The following is a 16,750-nucleotide window of genomic DNA, read 5'->3' on the forward strand; positions in this document are numbered from 1 at the left end:
TAAAAAAAAGGGCTTAAAGGGCTGGTTATACTTCAAGGCTCTGGCTCTGAAGTGTAACTCCAACCTCTTTTGCCCACTAGAACACCAACCAACGTCCCCCTCCCCACCTCAAGTTCAACCAAGCTAAATCCATCTTCAAGGTCAACCCTCAAGTTCAGCCCTACCTAGCATAGCCCCAAACCTTAATATCAGCCCTAAACCTTAATCTCAGCCCCAAACCTTAATCTCAGCCCCACACCTTAATCTCAGCCCCACACCTTAACCTCAGCCCCATCAAAGCCAGCAGTTGCCCAGTCAGGAAGCGGCGGAGAGGAAGAACGGGTCTCTGATTGGTGCAAAATCCACACTTGCCACGTCTGAAAACACTTTACTTATTTTCTATTGTACCGAGTACTAGATAAAGTACACAAAGAGGGCCACTATCCTCCTATGTTAATACTGTTTATACCGGTCATCAAAATCTGACTTAGAACGCGGCATCTCGTTAAATAAACGCAAAAAAGAACACTTTTTTTAAGGGGTTTCTGTAGTCAACTGTGCCAATTGACATCGTTATTGTGTGACGTCACGCCTGGCCTCATGGTGTAAACCAATCGTCAGGGCGCGGTTTGTGTGACGTCACGCCTGGCATCATGGTATGAACCAATCGTCAGGGCGCGGTTTGTGTGACGTCACGCCTGGCCTCATGGTGTGAACCAATCGTCAGGTCGCGAGTTGTGTGACGTCACGCCTGGCCTCATGGTGTGAACCAATCGTCAGGTCGCGAGTTGTGTGACGTCACGCCCGGCATCATGGTGTGAACCAATCGTCAGGTCGCGGATTCAATATATACAAGCGAACGGCGTGACGTCATCAACTTGTGATTACAAAAATGTCTTATAAAATTAAACAAATAAACAAGGAAACTTGATTTGTTGTTACATGACCAGAGAGAGACAAAAGTGTTTCTTTAGGACGCTTTACAAAGCATAGTTCAAATGACTTAAGCAACAAAAGGCGACTTACAGCCATAGAGCAAGGTGCATAATGGTTCATTTTCCTATTTAAAACATAAAAAATATGACTCTTAATGCACTGTGACAAATCCCAAAAAGTCGCCCCTTAAATCATGTACAAGGGAGTGGGTGGGGGGGGGGGGGGAACCGATTTTTTTTTATGTTAAAGCTCTTTCAGTTTACAATCTAAACTTATACATGTATGTATATATGCATATATATATATAAATATATTTATATATATATGTCGAAAACTCTCCTCCACCTCCTTGAGTCATCTCACCTGTTTCCTCTCCATCTATAAACTCCGTAAGCATATAAAGATTACTGTCGTCTATACTGCTTGCAGTAACCATAGGAAAAAAAAATGATCACCAAGTTATTATACAAAAAAAAAACAACAACAGCGAGCTAGGAACAAAACCGTGTCGACTCCAGAGGAACCTCCTACCCGCACCCAGCCTGCAGCTGGAGTCTGGAAAAAAAAAGAGATCTACAAACAGATATCACCTCTGAAAAATATGTACCTGTTACGAACCATTTTTACATAGAGGGGGGGGGGGGTAGGGGGGAGAGGGGGAGATCGGGGGGGAAAGGAGAGTCGATAGGTATCAACAAAGTAGATTCCCGAGTATCCTTCCATCGGGTCGAAGTTGTTGGAGTGGTCTTCGTCACGTGAGTCGAGTCTGCCCTCAAATTCCCGTTTTCTGTTCGTTTGAGGCAGATTTCGATGTCTGGCAATGAAAAAAAAATAATTACTCTAGGATGAACAGCATCACTATTGTCTCTCTATATCTCCCCCCTTTTACCGACATCACACACGCACAAGACTCCTCCTCCTTATTCACTGTATATAAATCTTCTCCCGATGTTCACTATTCTACACACACACACTCTCCATCCTCGAGGGCTTGTGTCAACGAGACTTCGACTCTTCATTTGCAACTCGAAGAGAATTTCCTCAACGCTTCAGTCCTTGAAGCTGAGTGGGTTTCGTCGCCCACACACACTCACGCACCTGACGGCGTTCCGAGGTGGACTTCGTTCTTCAAAACACGGCCTTCGGATGTGAGGTCTACATGGGAGGACGTCACAGTGACTTCAGACATCAGTAGGCGAGTAAGAGGGAACACTGCCTCATCAACAGCAGACTAGAGAAGTTAAACTTCAGTGTTTGCCGATGGCATACGGAAGATATTGCTCCAGCGGAGGAAATATGTACTGTGGAGGATAGATGGGGGGTAGGGCGAGTGTGGGGTGATGGCTAGCGTGTGGGTAGACTATGGGGAGAGTTCGAGGGCGAGCCCAAGGAGCGATCTTGGGCATGTGGAAGTACGGGTGATGGCGGCGCCGGGAGGTATTTCATGCCAGCCGCTCGTCTATACTTAGCGGCTGGGTCTCTTCGATTTCCTCGTGACTGACGATATCGGTCGACGACGCGAAATCCTCATCCATGTGGTCCTCGAGGTCGGAGGTCGTGGACGCCGGGGCTCCGGGAGAGGGCGAGGCCGACCCGTCGAGGCTAAACTCTGAGGTCGGGGTCATGACTGAAGGGAGGTCCTCGCCGCGATTGGTGGCTGGGTCGCCGTGGGAGTCGACGCTCAAAATCTCCGCATTCATCAAATCTTTCTTCAGGAGGTCATCCTTGAAGATTCCCGCCTTCAGGAAATCCCCCTTGAGAGGATCGGCTCCTGGAGGGAGAAGCTTGGCCAGATCGGAAAGGCCGTTGTCTCGAAAGTACATCGTGCGCATCTCGTCGCGCTTCTGGCGCATGAGGGCCTTGTACTCGGAGATGCGCATCTTCTTGCCGTCGACGATGCAGGTGCGCTTGGGTCTAGGGCGGTAGCGGTAGTCGGGGTGCTTCTCCATGTGCAGCTTGGAGAGCCGCGACTGCTCCTCGTAGTAAGGCTGCTTCTCGGAGTTGGTCATGGACTTCCATCTTGAGCCTGGAGGGATAGAGAGGGAGATGAAGATCGCAGCATCACTACATGTCACACATCTGCTCCGAAAATGTTAAATTCTATTTAAAATGTAAATATATATAGTTCAACAACCGTGCAGTATTATTTTTAAGTTACAGTACACATTTTTAAAAAGTGTTCAGAACACTTTTAAGTTAATAAAATGAATCTTTTAACTGATTCGTTTGCAGCCTGAAGATAAAATGAAAGATGATCATCTTAGAATTGACATCATCAGTTCATCATAACCCGTTTATAGACGAGTTTCACCTACTTCTAAGTAGGAACCAAGTCCAGTTAATCTTTTTTCTGGAATCAATATCCAGAAAAAGAACCAATCGTGTCTGACCCAATACCCAGGCTTTTTCCAAGCTTCCCAATACCTACTTGCATTTGTCACGCCCATTCCTCTCCTAATAACTTTAGCATCTCTGTCCAATCATTTAATCTTCCAAGCAGTCTGGCAACATCTCCCAACATTTCAACATATCTTCTAAAATCACACAACATGTACCCGTGACCTCAGCATCCAACAGTATCTCCCGGTGTCCCCAGCATCCCAAAACATGTGCTATCATCCCCCAGCATCCAGTAGCATGGGGAGAGTGTACCAACATTCCTGAGCATATTTAAATGCACCCCAGCATCTTACAACATCTTCAAGTATACCCCCAGCATTCCAGACAACGTCACCGCGTACTACAGCATCCAGGAGCATCTCTTAGCATCCTCATCATTCCATTGGATCTTTAAATATGCTGCAGTATTCCACAGGATCTCCAAGTGTACCTAATATCATGTTTCATGCTCCCCCAACCTGGCTTAAAATCTTCTGTGCTTACCTAGGATCTTGGAGATGGCAGAGTTGTGCATATCTGGGCACGCCTTGAGAATTTTGCGCCTCTCGTCTCTAGCCCAAACCATGAAAGCATTCATCGGTCGCTTGATATGAGGCTTCGAGTCCGTGTCCTTTCGAGTTTGTCGGATGATCTTCGCCCCGAACATCTTGGCTGCTTAAGAAGGAGAGGAGAAGAAAAGGTCAGTGAAGGAGCCTATGGTAAACAGAAGATAAGTGTGAATCATGAACTACGTGTCACATATGTGGAGAGAGAGGGAGGGAGGGGGGAATTATCCATTACGACTATACAACACATGAATCTACTTGAGAATGGTCCAGGACGGACCGAAACGTCGTCGTCCCTTCAACTTCTAGTGTGTGGTCTGGTCAACATATAACACATGGAATGGATCAGCTTGTGGAGAGAGAGAAAACAGAAGCTATAATATTTATATTTTCTGTTAAGACGGGAAGCGCTCTTAAGATGACTCACTCTGACAGGTGGTGACGTAGTCCTCTTCCTTGGGCTTCTCCTGGGTGGTGTGTGGGCTGGAGGTGGTGACGGAAGGGATGCCGCCCATGGTACCCCCTAGTGAGGTGAGAGAGGTGAGGGGCGTAGCCGTGGGCAAGCTTAGGGCGCCCATGGGGTTGAGGTGGGGCGGTAGGGAGGAAGGTAAGGACGAAGGTGGAAGATACATGGGTGGAAAGGCCGGCGGAGGGTAGTGTTTTCCCGCCATACCTCCGCCCATTGTCGGAGATGGGAGGGAGCCTAGCCCTTGGCCTAGTCCCTGGCCTAGTCCCTGGCCTAGCCCCTGGCCCAGACTCTGCCCCAGGGTCTGCCCCAGGCCCCCCAGCAGGTCCTTGTGGTCAGGGAGGCCTGGGAAGGGCGGGGTCATGTAGGGGAGGAAGGAGTGAGGGACAAGGGACGGGGGCAGCCCGGGGCCCTTCCCTGACAGTGCGCTCATGTCGCTGGGCTTAGGGCTGGCGTCCTTGGGCTTGGTCAGGTTCAGGGGCTTCTCCTCGTGATTTTCGTGTGAGGGCGCGGGCGTCTGGGTGGGCGTGTGGGTGGTGTGGGCGGAGTTCTGAGAGAGCTGAGCCAGTTGTGCCGAGGCGGACATCCACGCTGGAACCTGTACAACAACACAAGATAGACAGTGTTACAGTGAGTTATAAAACTTTATATTCAACTGAAAACTCACACCCCTGAAGTGACTCGAACCCATACGGCCAGGAGCACTTTGTATACAACCGGTGTACAGGATGCCTTAACCACTCGACCATCACGACCGGACAAAAGATGAGGGTAGCCGAGGCTATTTCTTTGGCTACCATCATCTATTGTCCGGTCGTGATGGTCGAGTGGTTAAGGTGTCCTGTACATCAGTTGCAAAGTGCTCCTGGCAGTATGGGTTAGAGACACTTCTGGGGTGTGAGTTTTCAGTTATATATATATATATATATATATATATATATATATATATATATATATATATATATATATATATATATATATATATATGTCGTACCTAGTAGCCAGAACGCACTTCTCAGCCTACTATGCAAGGCCTGATTTGCCTAATAAGCCAAGTTTTCATGAATTAATTGTTTTTCGGCAACCTAACCTACCTAACCTAACCTAACCTAACTTTTTCCGCTACATAACCTAACCTAACCTATAAAGATAGGTTAGGTTAGGTTAGGTAGGGTTGGTTAGGTTCGGTCATATATCTACAATAATTTTAATTCCAAGAAAAAAAAATTGACCTCATACATAATGAAATGGGCAGCTTTATTTCATAAGAAAAAAATTAGAGAAAATATATTAATTCAGGAAAACTTGGCTTATTAGGCATATCGTGCCTTGTATAGTAGGCCGAGAAGTGCGTTCTGGCTACTAGGTACGACATATATATATATATATATATATATATATATATATATATATATATATATATATATATATATATATATATATATATATATATATATATATATATATATAAAATGAGAGACGTTGTAAAATATCATTAACACTAAAATATTTACTTGAAGCCCTTAACAGAAATCAAAAATTAATATTTTTTCATATATATAACATTAATAAATTATCTGATAACCTTATATTTAGTAAATTTTAACTTGTCTAAATACACGATACATTAGTGTATTGCCTTGATATAAAAAAATATATTACTAAAATGAAAGCTAATAATGTCCTCAATGCCCCTTCAAACAAATATCAGAAAGTCCCTCATCCCACTAATGAAAGATTACCCTTTAAAGCCTTAGGAACTCCAAGACGCAAGTTCGATCCTATTATATAGCTTCAATATTTTCCTAATATCCTAAATCACCAGTATCCATCACCCAACTTATCTTCCTGTAAACAAAAAAAAAATCCCCATAATTATTTCTGAAAGGTAAAGATAAAAACGACTATAGGTGGAGCAAGGAGTTACTCACGGCGCCAGCGACGGACACCGGGGGCATCTTGGGCAGTCCTGCCTCGTGGGGGGGTGAGATGGGGGGCAGGACAGGCGGGGCAGGGGGAGCAGGAGGGGCGCCGTGAGCCCCACCCCTCAACCCCTCCAAGAGTGGCAGGAACATGAGGTTGTGAGGAGGTTGAAGGGCTCCCAACCCCTTGTTGGCACCGTACTGCCCGTACAGCTGACTCTGTTGGCACGCCACAAGTGACACGGCTTCGTTACTCTCGTCAATTAAACAACATAAAACAATTCAAGCAAACAATTGACCAGAGGCCAGATTCACGAAAGCACTTACGCAAGCACTTACGAACGTGTATATCTTTCCTCAATCTTTGACGGCTTTGGTTACATTTATTAAACAGTTTACAGGCATGAAAACTTCCCATTCAACTGTTGTTACTGTTATAAACAGCCTCCTGGTGCTTCGGGGCTCATTAACTGTTTAATAATTGGAAACAAAGGTGCCAAAGATTGAGGAAAGATGTACACGTTCGTAAGTGCTTGCGTAAGTGCTTTCGTGAATCTGGCCCCAGACCAATAAACTCAACTAAAAGAAACGCGTTAACAGGTGGTTGTTTGATACAAAACAAACAAACACGCAAGACAAAATAGATCTATATACATTTTTGTTTAATTAAGCTGATATTTTTTTTATATCCCGTAATTAAATATTTTGAGATAGAAACTAGTTAGACATAAAGAGTTGCTATTCAAACCCGAAATGTGCTGTGTATTCATATGCTCTGCGTATTCATATGCTCTAGGTATTCATATGCTCTACGTATTCATATGCTCTAGGTATTCATATGCTCACGTATTCAAATGGTCTGTGTCACATGCTAAAATATATATATATATATATATATATATATATATATATATATATATATATATATATATATATATATATATATATATATATATATATATATATATATATATATATATATATTTATTTTTTATTTTTTATTTTTTTTTTTTTTGAGATATATACAAGAGTTGTTACATTCTTGTACAGCCACTAGTACGCGTAGCGTTTCGGGCAGGTCCTTAATCCTATGGTCCCTGGAATACGATCCCCGCCGCGAAGAATCGTTGTTACAACCAAGTACACATTTTACTGTTGCGTTAAACAGAGGCTACAGTTAAGGAATTGCGCCCAGTAAATCCTCCCCGGCCAGGATACGAACCCATGACATAGCGCTCGCGGAACGCCAGGCGAGTGTCTTACCACTACACCACGGAGACTGTGATCATATCATGTGTGTGTGTGTGTGTGTGTGTGTGTGTGTGTGTGTGTGTGTGTGTGTGTGTGTGTGTGTGTGTGTGTGTGTGTGTGTGTGTGTGTGTGTTTGTTATATAAATATAACTTTTAGTCATATCTCTCTACTCAGCCTTTTCCCTTCTTGAAATTCCATTTGGCTCAACTGAGAGCCTCAATCCCCCCTCCCCCAGCCCCCCCCCCCCACGCCCCCTATTGACAGTACACTAAACAATATTTCAGACCACAGAGCTGTAGCCTAGGAAGCCAGCTAACACGGAATTACATAATACAGGCCCGACGGCGCCCTAATTAATATAAGTTGTTTATAGCAGACGTAGTCAATTAGCTGTGGAGAGCTGAATAGAGGAGAAAGGGCCGTGACATCAAAAATAATAATGCGACCAGTGACAGTCTGCATATTCATATGCTCTGAGTATTCATATGCTCTGAAGTATTAATATGCTCTGAGTATTCATATGCTCTGAAGTATTCATCTGCTCTGAATATTTATATACTGATATTTCTTGCGAATTCTTGCCCTGTATCAAGCATCAATTGTATATGGTTTTTTTTATAAATGAAGCATTATTTTCTGTTTTTATTCTGATCTGCTGAGAGAGAGAGAGCAACTTGTAGTTCGTAATTTGTGATGTTTTCAGCCAATCACGATACGTATTGGGGGGTGTTAATGGCAGCATGGAGGGTTAATTATAATGAGTCAGGAACATAATGAATGTAGGGAATATAATGGGTGTTACCATTTGATATGAGTGTAGATAATATAATGAGTATATGGAATATAATGAGTAGGTCATTCTCAAAAGAAGGCACCAAGCCGGGGAGTCTAACTCCGGAATATAATGAATATTATGAGTTAGGAAATGTAATGAATGTAGGGAATATATTGAATTAGGATTAATTAATATTCACAGGATGATATATATACATATATATATATATATATATATATATATATATATATATATATATATATATATATATATATATATGGCAGAAGGAGGTGGCCATGTTGACCATCCCCATCACCTTTCCCCCCTATAGCCCCCCTCCCCCCACCATTCGTAGGCACTTCTCCCCCCCCCCCCCCCCATTCCCAGCACCTCCCCTTCCTAGGCAACGCGGCTCCCGTTTTCTGTTGCTGAGAACAAAAGAGAGGCGCGTGATGGTTGAATGTCGCGCCCGACTCAGAGAGCGAGCAGCGACTCCCAAGTCTTTTCATGAAGGCACAATGCCTGCTGCTTCTCCTCCTACTCCTCTCTGGTTAGACCTCCTCCTGGAAAATGTCATAAGCCCTTTGTATATGTGGTGTGTGTGTGGGGGAGGAGGGGGTGAGTGTGTGGGTGTGTGTGTGGGGGAGGAGGGGGTGAGTGTGTGTGTGTGTGTGGGTGGAGGGGGGTGAGTGTGAGGGGTGTGTGTGTATGTGTGTGTGTGTGTGTGTGGGTGGGTGTTTGGGGTTGAGTGAGTGTGTGTATGTGTGGGAGTGTGTGTGAGGGTGTGTGTGAGGGTGTGTGTGTGGGTGGGTGTGGGTGGGTGTGTGGGCGGGAGTGAGAATGTGTGTATGTGTGAGTGTACTCACCTAGTTGTGTTTGCAGGGGTTGAGCTCTGGCTCTTTGGTCCCGCCTCTCAACTGTCAATCAACAGGTGTACAGGTTCCAGAGCTTTTTAATCACTATCATATCTACATTTGAAACTGTGTATAGAGTCAGCCTCCACCACATCACTGCCTAATGCATTCCATTTACTAACTATTCTGACACTGAAAAAGTTCTTTCTAATATATCTGTGGCTCATCTATATACTCAGTTTCCCTCTGTCTTCCTCTGTGTAAGTACCACCCGTGTTAATTGGTCTGTCCTTTTCGACCCTGTCAATTCCCATGAAAATTTTGTATGTGGTAATCATGTCTCCCCCGAGCTCTTCTGTCTTCCACCTACGTAAGGTGCAATTCACGCAGCCTTTCCTCGCAACTCATATCTCTTAGTTCTGGAACTAGTCTAGTGGCATTCCTCTGAACCTTTTACCACTTCGTCAGATGCTTGACAAGAGATGGACTCCATGCTGAAGCCACATACTCCAGAATTGGTCTGACATATGTGATATACAAGATTCTTAATGATTTCTTTCATAAATTTGTAAAGGCAGTTTTGATGTTAGCCAGCCTCGCATACGCTGTTGATGACATCATTTTGATGTGGGCATCAGGCGACAGGTTCAGTGTAATATCAACTCCTAGATCTTTCTCTTTATTCGTTTCATGGAGGATTTCGTCTCCAATTTGGTACCTTGTGTCTGGCCTCCTGCTCCCTCCACCTAGCTTCATTGCATTATATTTACTGGAGTTAAACTCTAGTAGCCATTTGTTAGACCATTCCATCAATCTGTTCAAGTCATCTTGTAGCCTTTTGCTATCTTCCTGTTTCAATACTCCTCATAATTTTTGCATCATCAGCAAACATTGAGAGGATAGGAGATAGATGAAGAACAGTATAGGTCCAAGGACTGACCCCTGCTGGACTCCACTGGTGACGCCTCGCCACTCTGGGACCTCGCCCCTCACAGTGACTCGCTGTCTTCTGTTACTTAGGTACTCCCTTATCCAATGGAGTACCTTCCCTTTCACTCCAGTCTGCATCTTCAGGTTATGCACGCGTCTCCTATGGAGAACTATATTAAAGACTTTCTGGCAATCCGAAAATATGCAGTCTGCCCACTCGTCTCTTTCTTGCGTAATTTTTGTCGCCTGGGTATACAATTCTATTAGACCTGTGAGGTAAGATTTGCCATCCCTGAACCCAAATATGTGTGTGTGTGTGTGTGTGTGTGTGTGTGTGTGTGTGTGTGTGTGTGTGTGTGTGTGTGTGTGTGTGTGTGAGTGTGAGTGTGTGTGTGTGTGTGTGTGTGTGTGTGTGTGTGTGTGTGTGTGTGTGTGTGTGTGTGTGTGTGTGTGTGTGTGTGTGTGTGTGTGTGTGTGTGTGTGTGTGTGTGTGTGTGTGTGTGTGTGTGTGTGTGTGTGTGTGTGTGTGTGTGTGTGTGTGTGTGTGTGTGTGTGTGTATTTAATATTTAGGTGCTAGAGAAATAGCAAACCTCTTGCTTGCTCTATTCTTGCTCTATCTTGTTGGTCTATTCACGTGCTTCTACGAATGTTGCATCACAAGACATCCCAAATCACAGCATCACAGCCCATCCTCACAGTAACTAACCACCACCACCACCACCACCACCACCACCACCACACCACCACCACCACGACTACATCACCACCTGGACAAAACCAAAGCGCCTCCGGTCTTAATCCCATCATCAGAACTCTCTTATACCCGCACCACCAACATTCTACCACCACCACTACCACCACCACCGCCACCACCACCACCACCACCACCACCACCACCACCACCACCACCGCCACCACCACCACCACCGCCACCACCACCACCACCACCACCACCACCACCACCACCACCACCGCCACCACCACCACCACCACCACCACCACCACCACCACCACCACCACCGCCACCACCACCACCACCACCACCACCACCACCACCACCACCACCACCACCACCACCACCGCCACCACCACCACCACCGCCACCACCACCACCACCACCACCACCACCACCACCACCACCACCGCCACCACCACCACCACCACCACCACCACCACCACCACCACCACCAGCTAGGACACCACCCAACCACTGCAGGGCTTAACCCAACCATCAGGACTTGACTAATTCCCGGCCGAGGCAGACAGCGGTCCAGACGAGTGAGTAGAGACTTAGGGAGAAGCTCATCTTCCTCCGTCACACAAAAACTACTTAGACGGACTCGGCGCCATTCTCTTGGTGTCCGTCGACAATATGGAAGCGGTGCGATATTCTCGCTTGACAGCTCGGCTCCCGCCCGTGATAGACAGCTTCATTTTCCCGGCTTCATTCATACTGGAACCTTGTCGATGAACCCAAAATGCAAATGCCATTTTGAACTGTCGCTGCCATGAATGACCGCTCTCCGAATCCTCCGTACGAATTTCTTTTTTTTCGTTTTAAATATATTTTAATCTTCCATTATTTATTTCAGGAGGAAAGGGACCGCCCCTTCCCCCCCCCCCCCAACCCTCTGGGAATATCCTGACGCGAAGGATTTATATAAATATCTCATTTATCAGATTCTATGACGGTCGAACAAGAAACTTTTCACACGAAAGATATTTTAATCCACCCGGGATGGAGAGTCAGTCAGGGAAGACATCCGCCGGGATGGAGAGTCAGTCAGGGAAGACATCCGCCGGGATGGAGAGTCAGTCAGGGAAGACATCCGCCGGGATGGAGAGTCAGTCAGGGAAGACATCCGCCGGGATGGAGAGTCAGTCAGGGAAGACATCCGCCGACTCAAGCTAACAAAACCAAAAATAATTAACTCCCCAGGTGACCAAAAACCGGCGAACTTATCCAAAACGCACATTGAGAAATCAATGAGTAAATCAAGTAGCGAATGAATAAACAATTGAAAATAGGTTAAAGCAATAATGTTGACGGATGAATGTTGAGTTGTATGATAGGTTCTACTAGAGCAGACAAACCCCTTCCTTCTCTCTCTCTCCCTTCCCCCCTTTCCTTCACCCTTTCCCCCCCTTCCTTCTCCCTCTCCCTTCCCCCTTCATTCTCCCTCTCTCCCCCCTTCCTTCTCCCCCCCCTTCATTCTCTCTCTCCCTTCTCCTTCATTCTCCCTCTCTCCCCCCCCCTTCCTTCTCCCCCCCTTCCTTCTCCCCCCCCTTCCTTCTCTCTCTCCCTTCCCCCTTCCTTCTCCCTCTCCCCCCCCTCCCCCTCTACCCCCTCCTCCCATACAAAACGACCCAATGATTGCGTAGGTAATGTATATGACAGACAATAATAACGTAGTCGAACAGTAATGGAGGGGGGAGTGGGAGAGGTGGGGGGGGGGAGGGTTAAACAATCTGGAAACTAGAGGGAAATTGTACTTTAGCAATTGGGAAATAAAATAGTGATCGATCGTTCCAAAATAGCATGAGCCAACAAGGTGGAAATTGGATTCTGAGAGACGCGAGGCTATGGGGGGGGGGGGGGATCCATTCCGAACACCAGTTTTCAGATTCGAACAGTTGGTCTTTCACTGCTAAATTTCAGGTGAAAATTCGGTGTTTTAAAGACCAGATGTCAGTGTCTTTGTTGTCTTGGGGGTGACGTCTATTGTTTTTGTTCTATAATTATCATTTATTGCCTCTAAACTGCAAAGTTGTGAGGCGTAAGATGTATCGCTTGAGCTATGACTTGATGAGTGATGTTACATCTTTGAATCGACTTCGAGGACGAGCTTGAGGAGGTGGTCCGCAGCTTCTCGAACTCGCGCAAGGTGACGATATCGTGATTCGCTGTTGTCCTGTATTCTCTCTAGTCCAGCTACTAGTGACCCTTCAACTAGCGATCTCTCAACTAGCAACCCTTCAACTAGCGATCTCTCAACTAGCAACCCTTCAACTAGCGATCTCTCAACTAGCAACCCTTCAACTAGCGACCCTTCAACGAGCGATCTCTCAACTAGCAACCCTTCAACTAGCGATCTCTCAACTAGCAACCCTTCAACTAGCGATCTCTCAACTAGCAACCCTTCAACTAGCGATCTCTCAACTAGCAACCCTTCAACTAGCGATCTCTCAACTAGCAACCCTTCAACTAGCGAGCCTTCAACTAGCGACCCCTCAACGAGCGACCCTTCAACTAGCGATCTCTCAACTAGCGACCCTTCAACTAGCTCCCTTCAACTAGCGACCCTTCAACTAGTGACCCTTCAACTAGCAACCCTTCAACTAGCAACCCTTCAACTAGCAACCCTTCAACTAGCAGCCCTTCAACTAGCGACCCTTCAACTAGCAACCCTTCAACTAGCCACCCTTCAACTAGTGACCCTTCAACTAGTAACCCTTCAACTAGCAACCCTTTAACTAGCGACCCTTCAACTAGCGACCCTTCAACTAGCGACCCTTCAACTAGCGACCCTTCAACTAGCGACCCTTCAACTAGCAACCCTTCAACTAGCGACCCTTCAACTAGCAACCCTTCAACTAGCGACCCTTCAACTAGTGACCCTTCAACTAGCGACCCTTCAACTAGCAACCCTTCAACTAGCAACCCTTCAACTAGCGACCCTTCAACTAGCAACCCTTCAACTAGCGACCCTTCAACTAGTGACCCTTCAACTAGCGACCCTTCAACTAGCGACCCTTCAACTAGTGACCCTTCAACTAACTCCCTTCAACTAGCTCCCTTCAACTAACGACCCTTCAACTAGCTCCCTTCAACTAGCGACCCTTCAACTAGCTCCCTTCAACTAGCTCCCCTTCAACTAGCTCCCTTCAACTAGCTCCCTTCAACTAGCTCCCCTTCAACTAGCTCCCTTTAACTAGCTCCCCTTCAACTAGCTCCCTTCAACTAGCTCCCTTCAACTAGCTCCCCTTCAACTAGCTCCCTTCAACTAGCTCCCCTTCAACTAGCTCCCTTCAACTAGCGACCCCTCAACTAGCAACCCTTCAACTAACGACCCTTCAACTAGCGACCCCTCAACTAGCAACCCTTCAACTAGTGACCCTTCAACTAGCGACCCCTCAACTAGCTCCCTTCAACTAGTGACCCTTCAACTAGCAACCCTTCAACTAGCGACCCTTCAACTAGCAACCCTTCAACTAACGACCCCATCAACTAACGACCCCCTCAACCAGCTCCCTTCAACTAGTGACCCTTCAACTAGCAACCCTTCAACTAGCAACCCTTCAACTAGCGACCTGTCAACTAGCGACCCTTCAACTAGCAACCCTTCAACTAACGACCCCCTCAACTAACGACCCCCTCAACTACCGACCCCCTCAACTAAGGACCCTTTCGGAACATTGCAAATGTGAACCTGGATTCGAACCCCTTGTGCAGCTTCGTGTCGATCGGCGTCTCGCGTCGGTTTATGAGACTGTGATCGACCAGCTTGTGATTCATAGCCCGCCTTAACGCGGCTGTTTGCAGTCTCTCTGTGATTGGAATATTATTGGGAAGATATTTTGATGGACCTTCATCCTCACGTGAGAAAGTTTTGGAGGTCATGGCAGGAATTTCGTTTGAAAGCATAGCTGAAGGATGTACGAGATTTTTAGCGATAAACTCCTTTAAGGTGTTTAGGATTATTGGGATAAACTCCTGTAAGGTGTTTAGGATTAGTGGGATAAACTCCTTTAAGGTGTTCAGTATTATTGGGATAAACTCCTTTAAGGTGTTCAGGATTATTGGGATAAACTCCTTTAAGGTGTTCAGGATTATTGGGATAAACTCCTTTAAGGTGCTCAGGATTATTAGGATAAACTACTTTAAGGTATTCAGGATTATTGGGGTAAACTCCCGTAAGGTGTTCAGGATTATTGGGATAAAATCCTGTAAGGTGTTGGGGATTAATGGGATAAAATCCTGTAAGGTGTTCAGGATTAATGGGATAAAATCCTGAAGCCCATTCTTTATTAAATCTAAATTTTAAATCTTAAAAAAAAATATAGAAGGCTAAAAAAATCAGCTTGAATCTTTGCCAAAGAAAATAGTGTTTGCCAAAGAAATATTAGAGATAGAGATTGACGGTTGATCTCACCTGGAGTGTCTTGAGAGTGTTGTGATGCTGGAGGAGTTGCAGCGTCTCCTGGTGCTTCCGGAGTGCATCTTGTTGCATCTGGAGAGCAGCTTCCTGTTCGGATGCCACCTGTGGACAAGACGGAAAACATTGCGGGTCAGTGGCAATTGACAATTGACTCGACATTGCGAGTCAGTCAGTGGCTGGCGCGAATGCCCTCGACTGGAAATCTTATCTCGAATAATCTCTTCACCCGCCAAACACACATCGAAACTATGACGTTGGTACAACGTTCGAACACGTTTTAACACCTCCTAACCAGTTATAACAACCAATATAGCCAGTTGTAACAACGTTCTAATACGTCATATACACGTTAAGCCAAGATGTAACAACTTTATTACAAGTTGTAACAAGCGGAAAATAGGGACAGTTTCGGTTTCTGTTTCCAGGGTTGCAGTGTCTAAAGTAACATTCTAAAATCTGCATTCATCAATATTTCAGGTGAGTTGAGTCAATGATGAGTTCAGACATGTGGCTAAATGAAAGACTTGGAATTGAAGAGTTGATGTCTGAATTACGTTCATTGTGTCACTTGTGTGTGTGTGTGTGTGTGTGTGTGTGTGTGTGTGTGTGTGTGTGTGTGTGTGTGTGTGTGAGGGTTTACCTCTCCCGGTAATTCATGTGTGTGTTTGTCTATTATTTTTACTCTAAAAGGTTAAATTTAGGTCGAATGAAAGGGGTGGCTAGCGTCCTTTTCCCTCCCTTTCCCTGTTCCTCCCTCTCACAGGTCTTACAACACCGAGACTCACCCTCTCTCTCCCTCTTCCTCTCCCCCCCCACTCTTTATTATCCTCCCGCCTCTGTCTCGCCCACAGCCTTCACCTCTATTACACACTTTCCGGGAGAACACACACCGGGGGTGACCGCTACAAGACCGCGAGACCGCCAAAAAACCTCCTCCTGCAGGTATTGTCGCCCCTTTGCAGCTGCAGGCGCTGTTCAAAGGTGCGCTGCCCCAAGCGTCATATTTACGTCGGCCCTGGCTCGCTAATCTACCCCCTCTGGCCTTTGGCTAGTGGACACAACAAGGGGGGAGGTGGGGGGGGGGCGTGGTTCGGACACGGGGCAAAAAGTGGACAGAGGAACGGGACAATGCGTGGACAGTGGACGGAGAAACCGGACACGGAGTGGACAGGGGACAAAGCCTAGGACGCTGTGTTCTCAGACTGCGCCAAAGAGAGGATAGATAGATAGACAGAGAGAGAGAGAGAGAGAGACAGACAGACAAAGAGAGAGACAGAGACAGAAACAGACAGACAGAGACAGAGAGGAAGAGGCCCGGTCAGGGATGGCAGCATTAATCACCCCCAAGCCATTCCTCCCCCCCCCATCTGACCCCTCCCCTTCCCCCCCCCGTCCCCCTTCCTTCCCATCCCATTGGCACTTTCTTTCCTGCCACCCATCCTTCCTCCCTCTCTTTATTCTTCCCCTCTGCTCACCGTCCTCCCTTCCATTACAGTTTTTCTCAGCTCTTGTCCCATTTTCAATCAAATCT

The 16,750-nt window shown here is 46.2% G+C and overlaps 1 protein-coding gene across 2 annotated transcripts in view; it reads right to left on the bottom strand.

Annotated features, from left to right (window-relative positions):
- LOC123753200 (transcription factor SOX-5) overlaps positions 1-15,412 on the bottom strand; it is a 17,549-nt gene extending 2,137 nt beyond the window's left edge. The window contains exons 1-5 of one of the 2 annotated variants that reach the window (XM_069336475.1): positions 15,214-15,412; positions 6,258-6,467; positions 4,288-4,924; positions 3,799-3,966; positions 1-2,941 (exon numbers count right to left, since the gene is read on the bottom strand). The exon at positions 1-2,941 is cut by the window's left edge and continues 2,137 nt beyond it. In XM_069336475.1, coding sequence (XP_069192576.1) covers positions 2,358-2,941; positions 3,799-3,966; positions 4,288-4,924; positions 6,258-6,467; positions 15,214-15,378 — 1,764 coding nt within the window. In that variant the 5' untranslated portion in view covers positions 15,379-15,412 and the 3' untranslated portion in view covers positions 1-2,357. Of the gene's footprint in view, positions 2,942-3,798; positions 3,970-4,287; positions 4,925-6,257; positions 6,468-15,213 lie in introns of both variants that reach the window. The other variant, XM_069336474.1, reaches the window with a different exon arrangement.
- Positions 15,413-16,750: the final 1,338 nt, after the last annotated feature.

Source organism: Procambarus clarkii, chromosome 36 (genome assembly GCF_040958095.1).
Source record: "Procambarus clarkii isolate CNS0578487 chromosome 36, FALCON_Pclarkii_2.0, whole genome shotgun sequence".
Classification (NCBI taxonomy): Eukaryota; Metazoa; Arthropoda; class Malacostraca; order Decapoda; family Cambaridae; genus Procambarus; species Procambarus clarkii.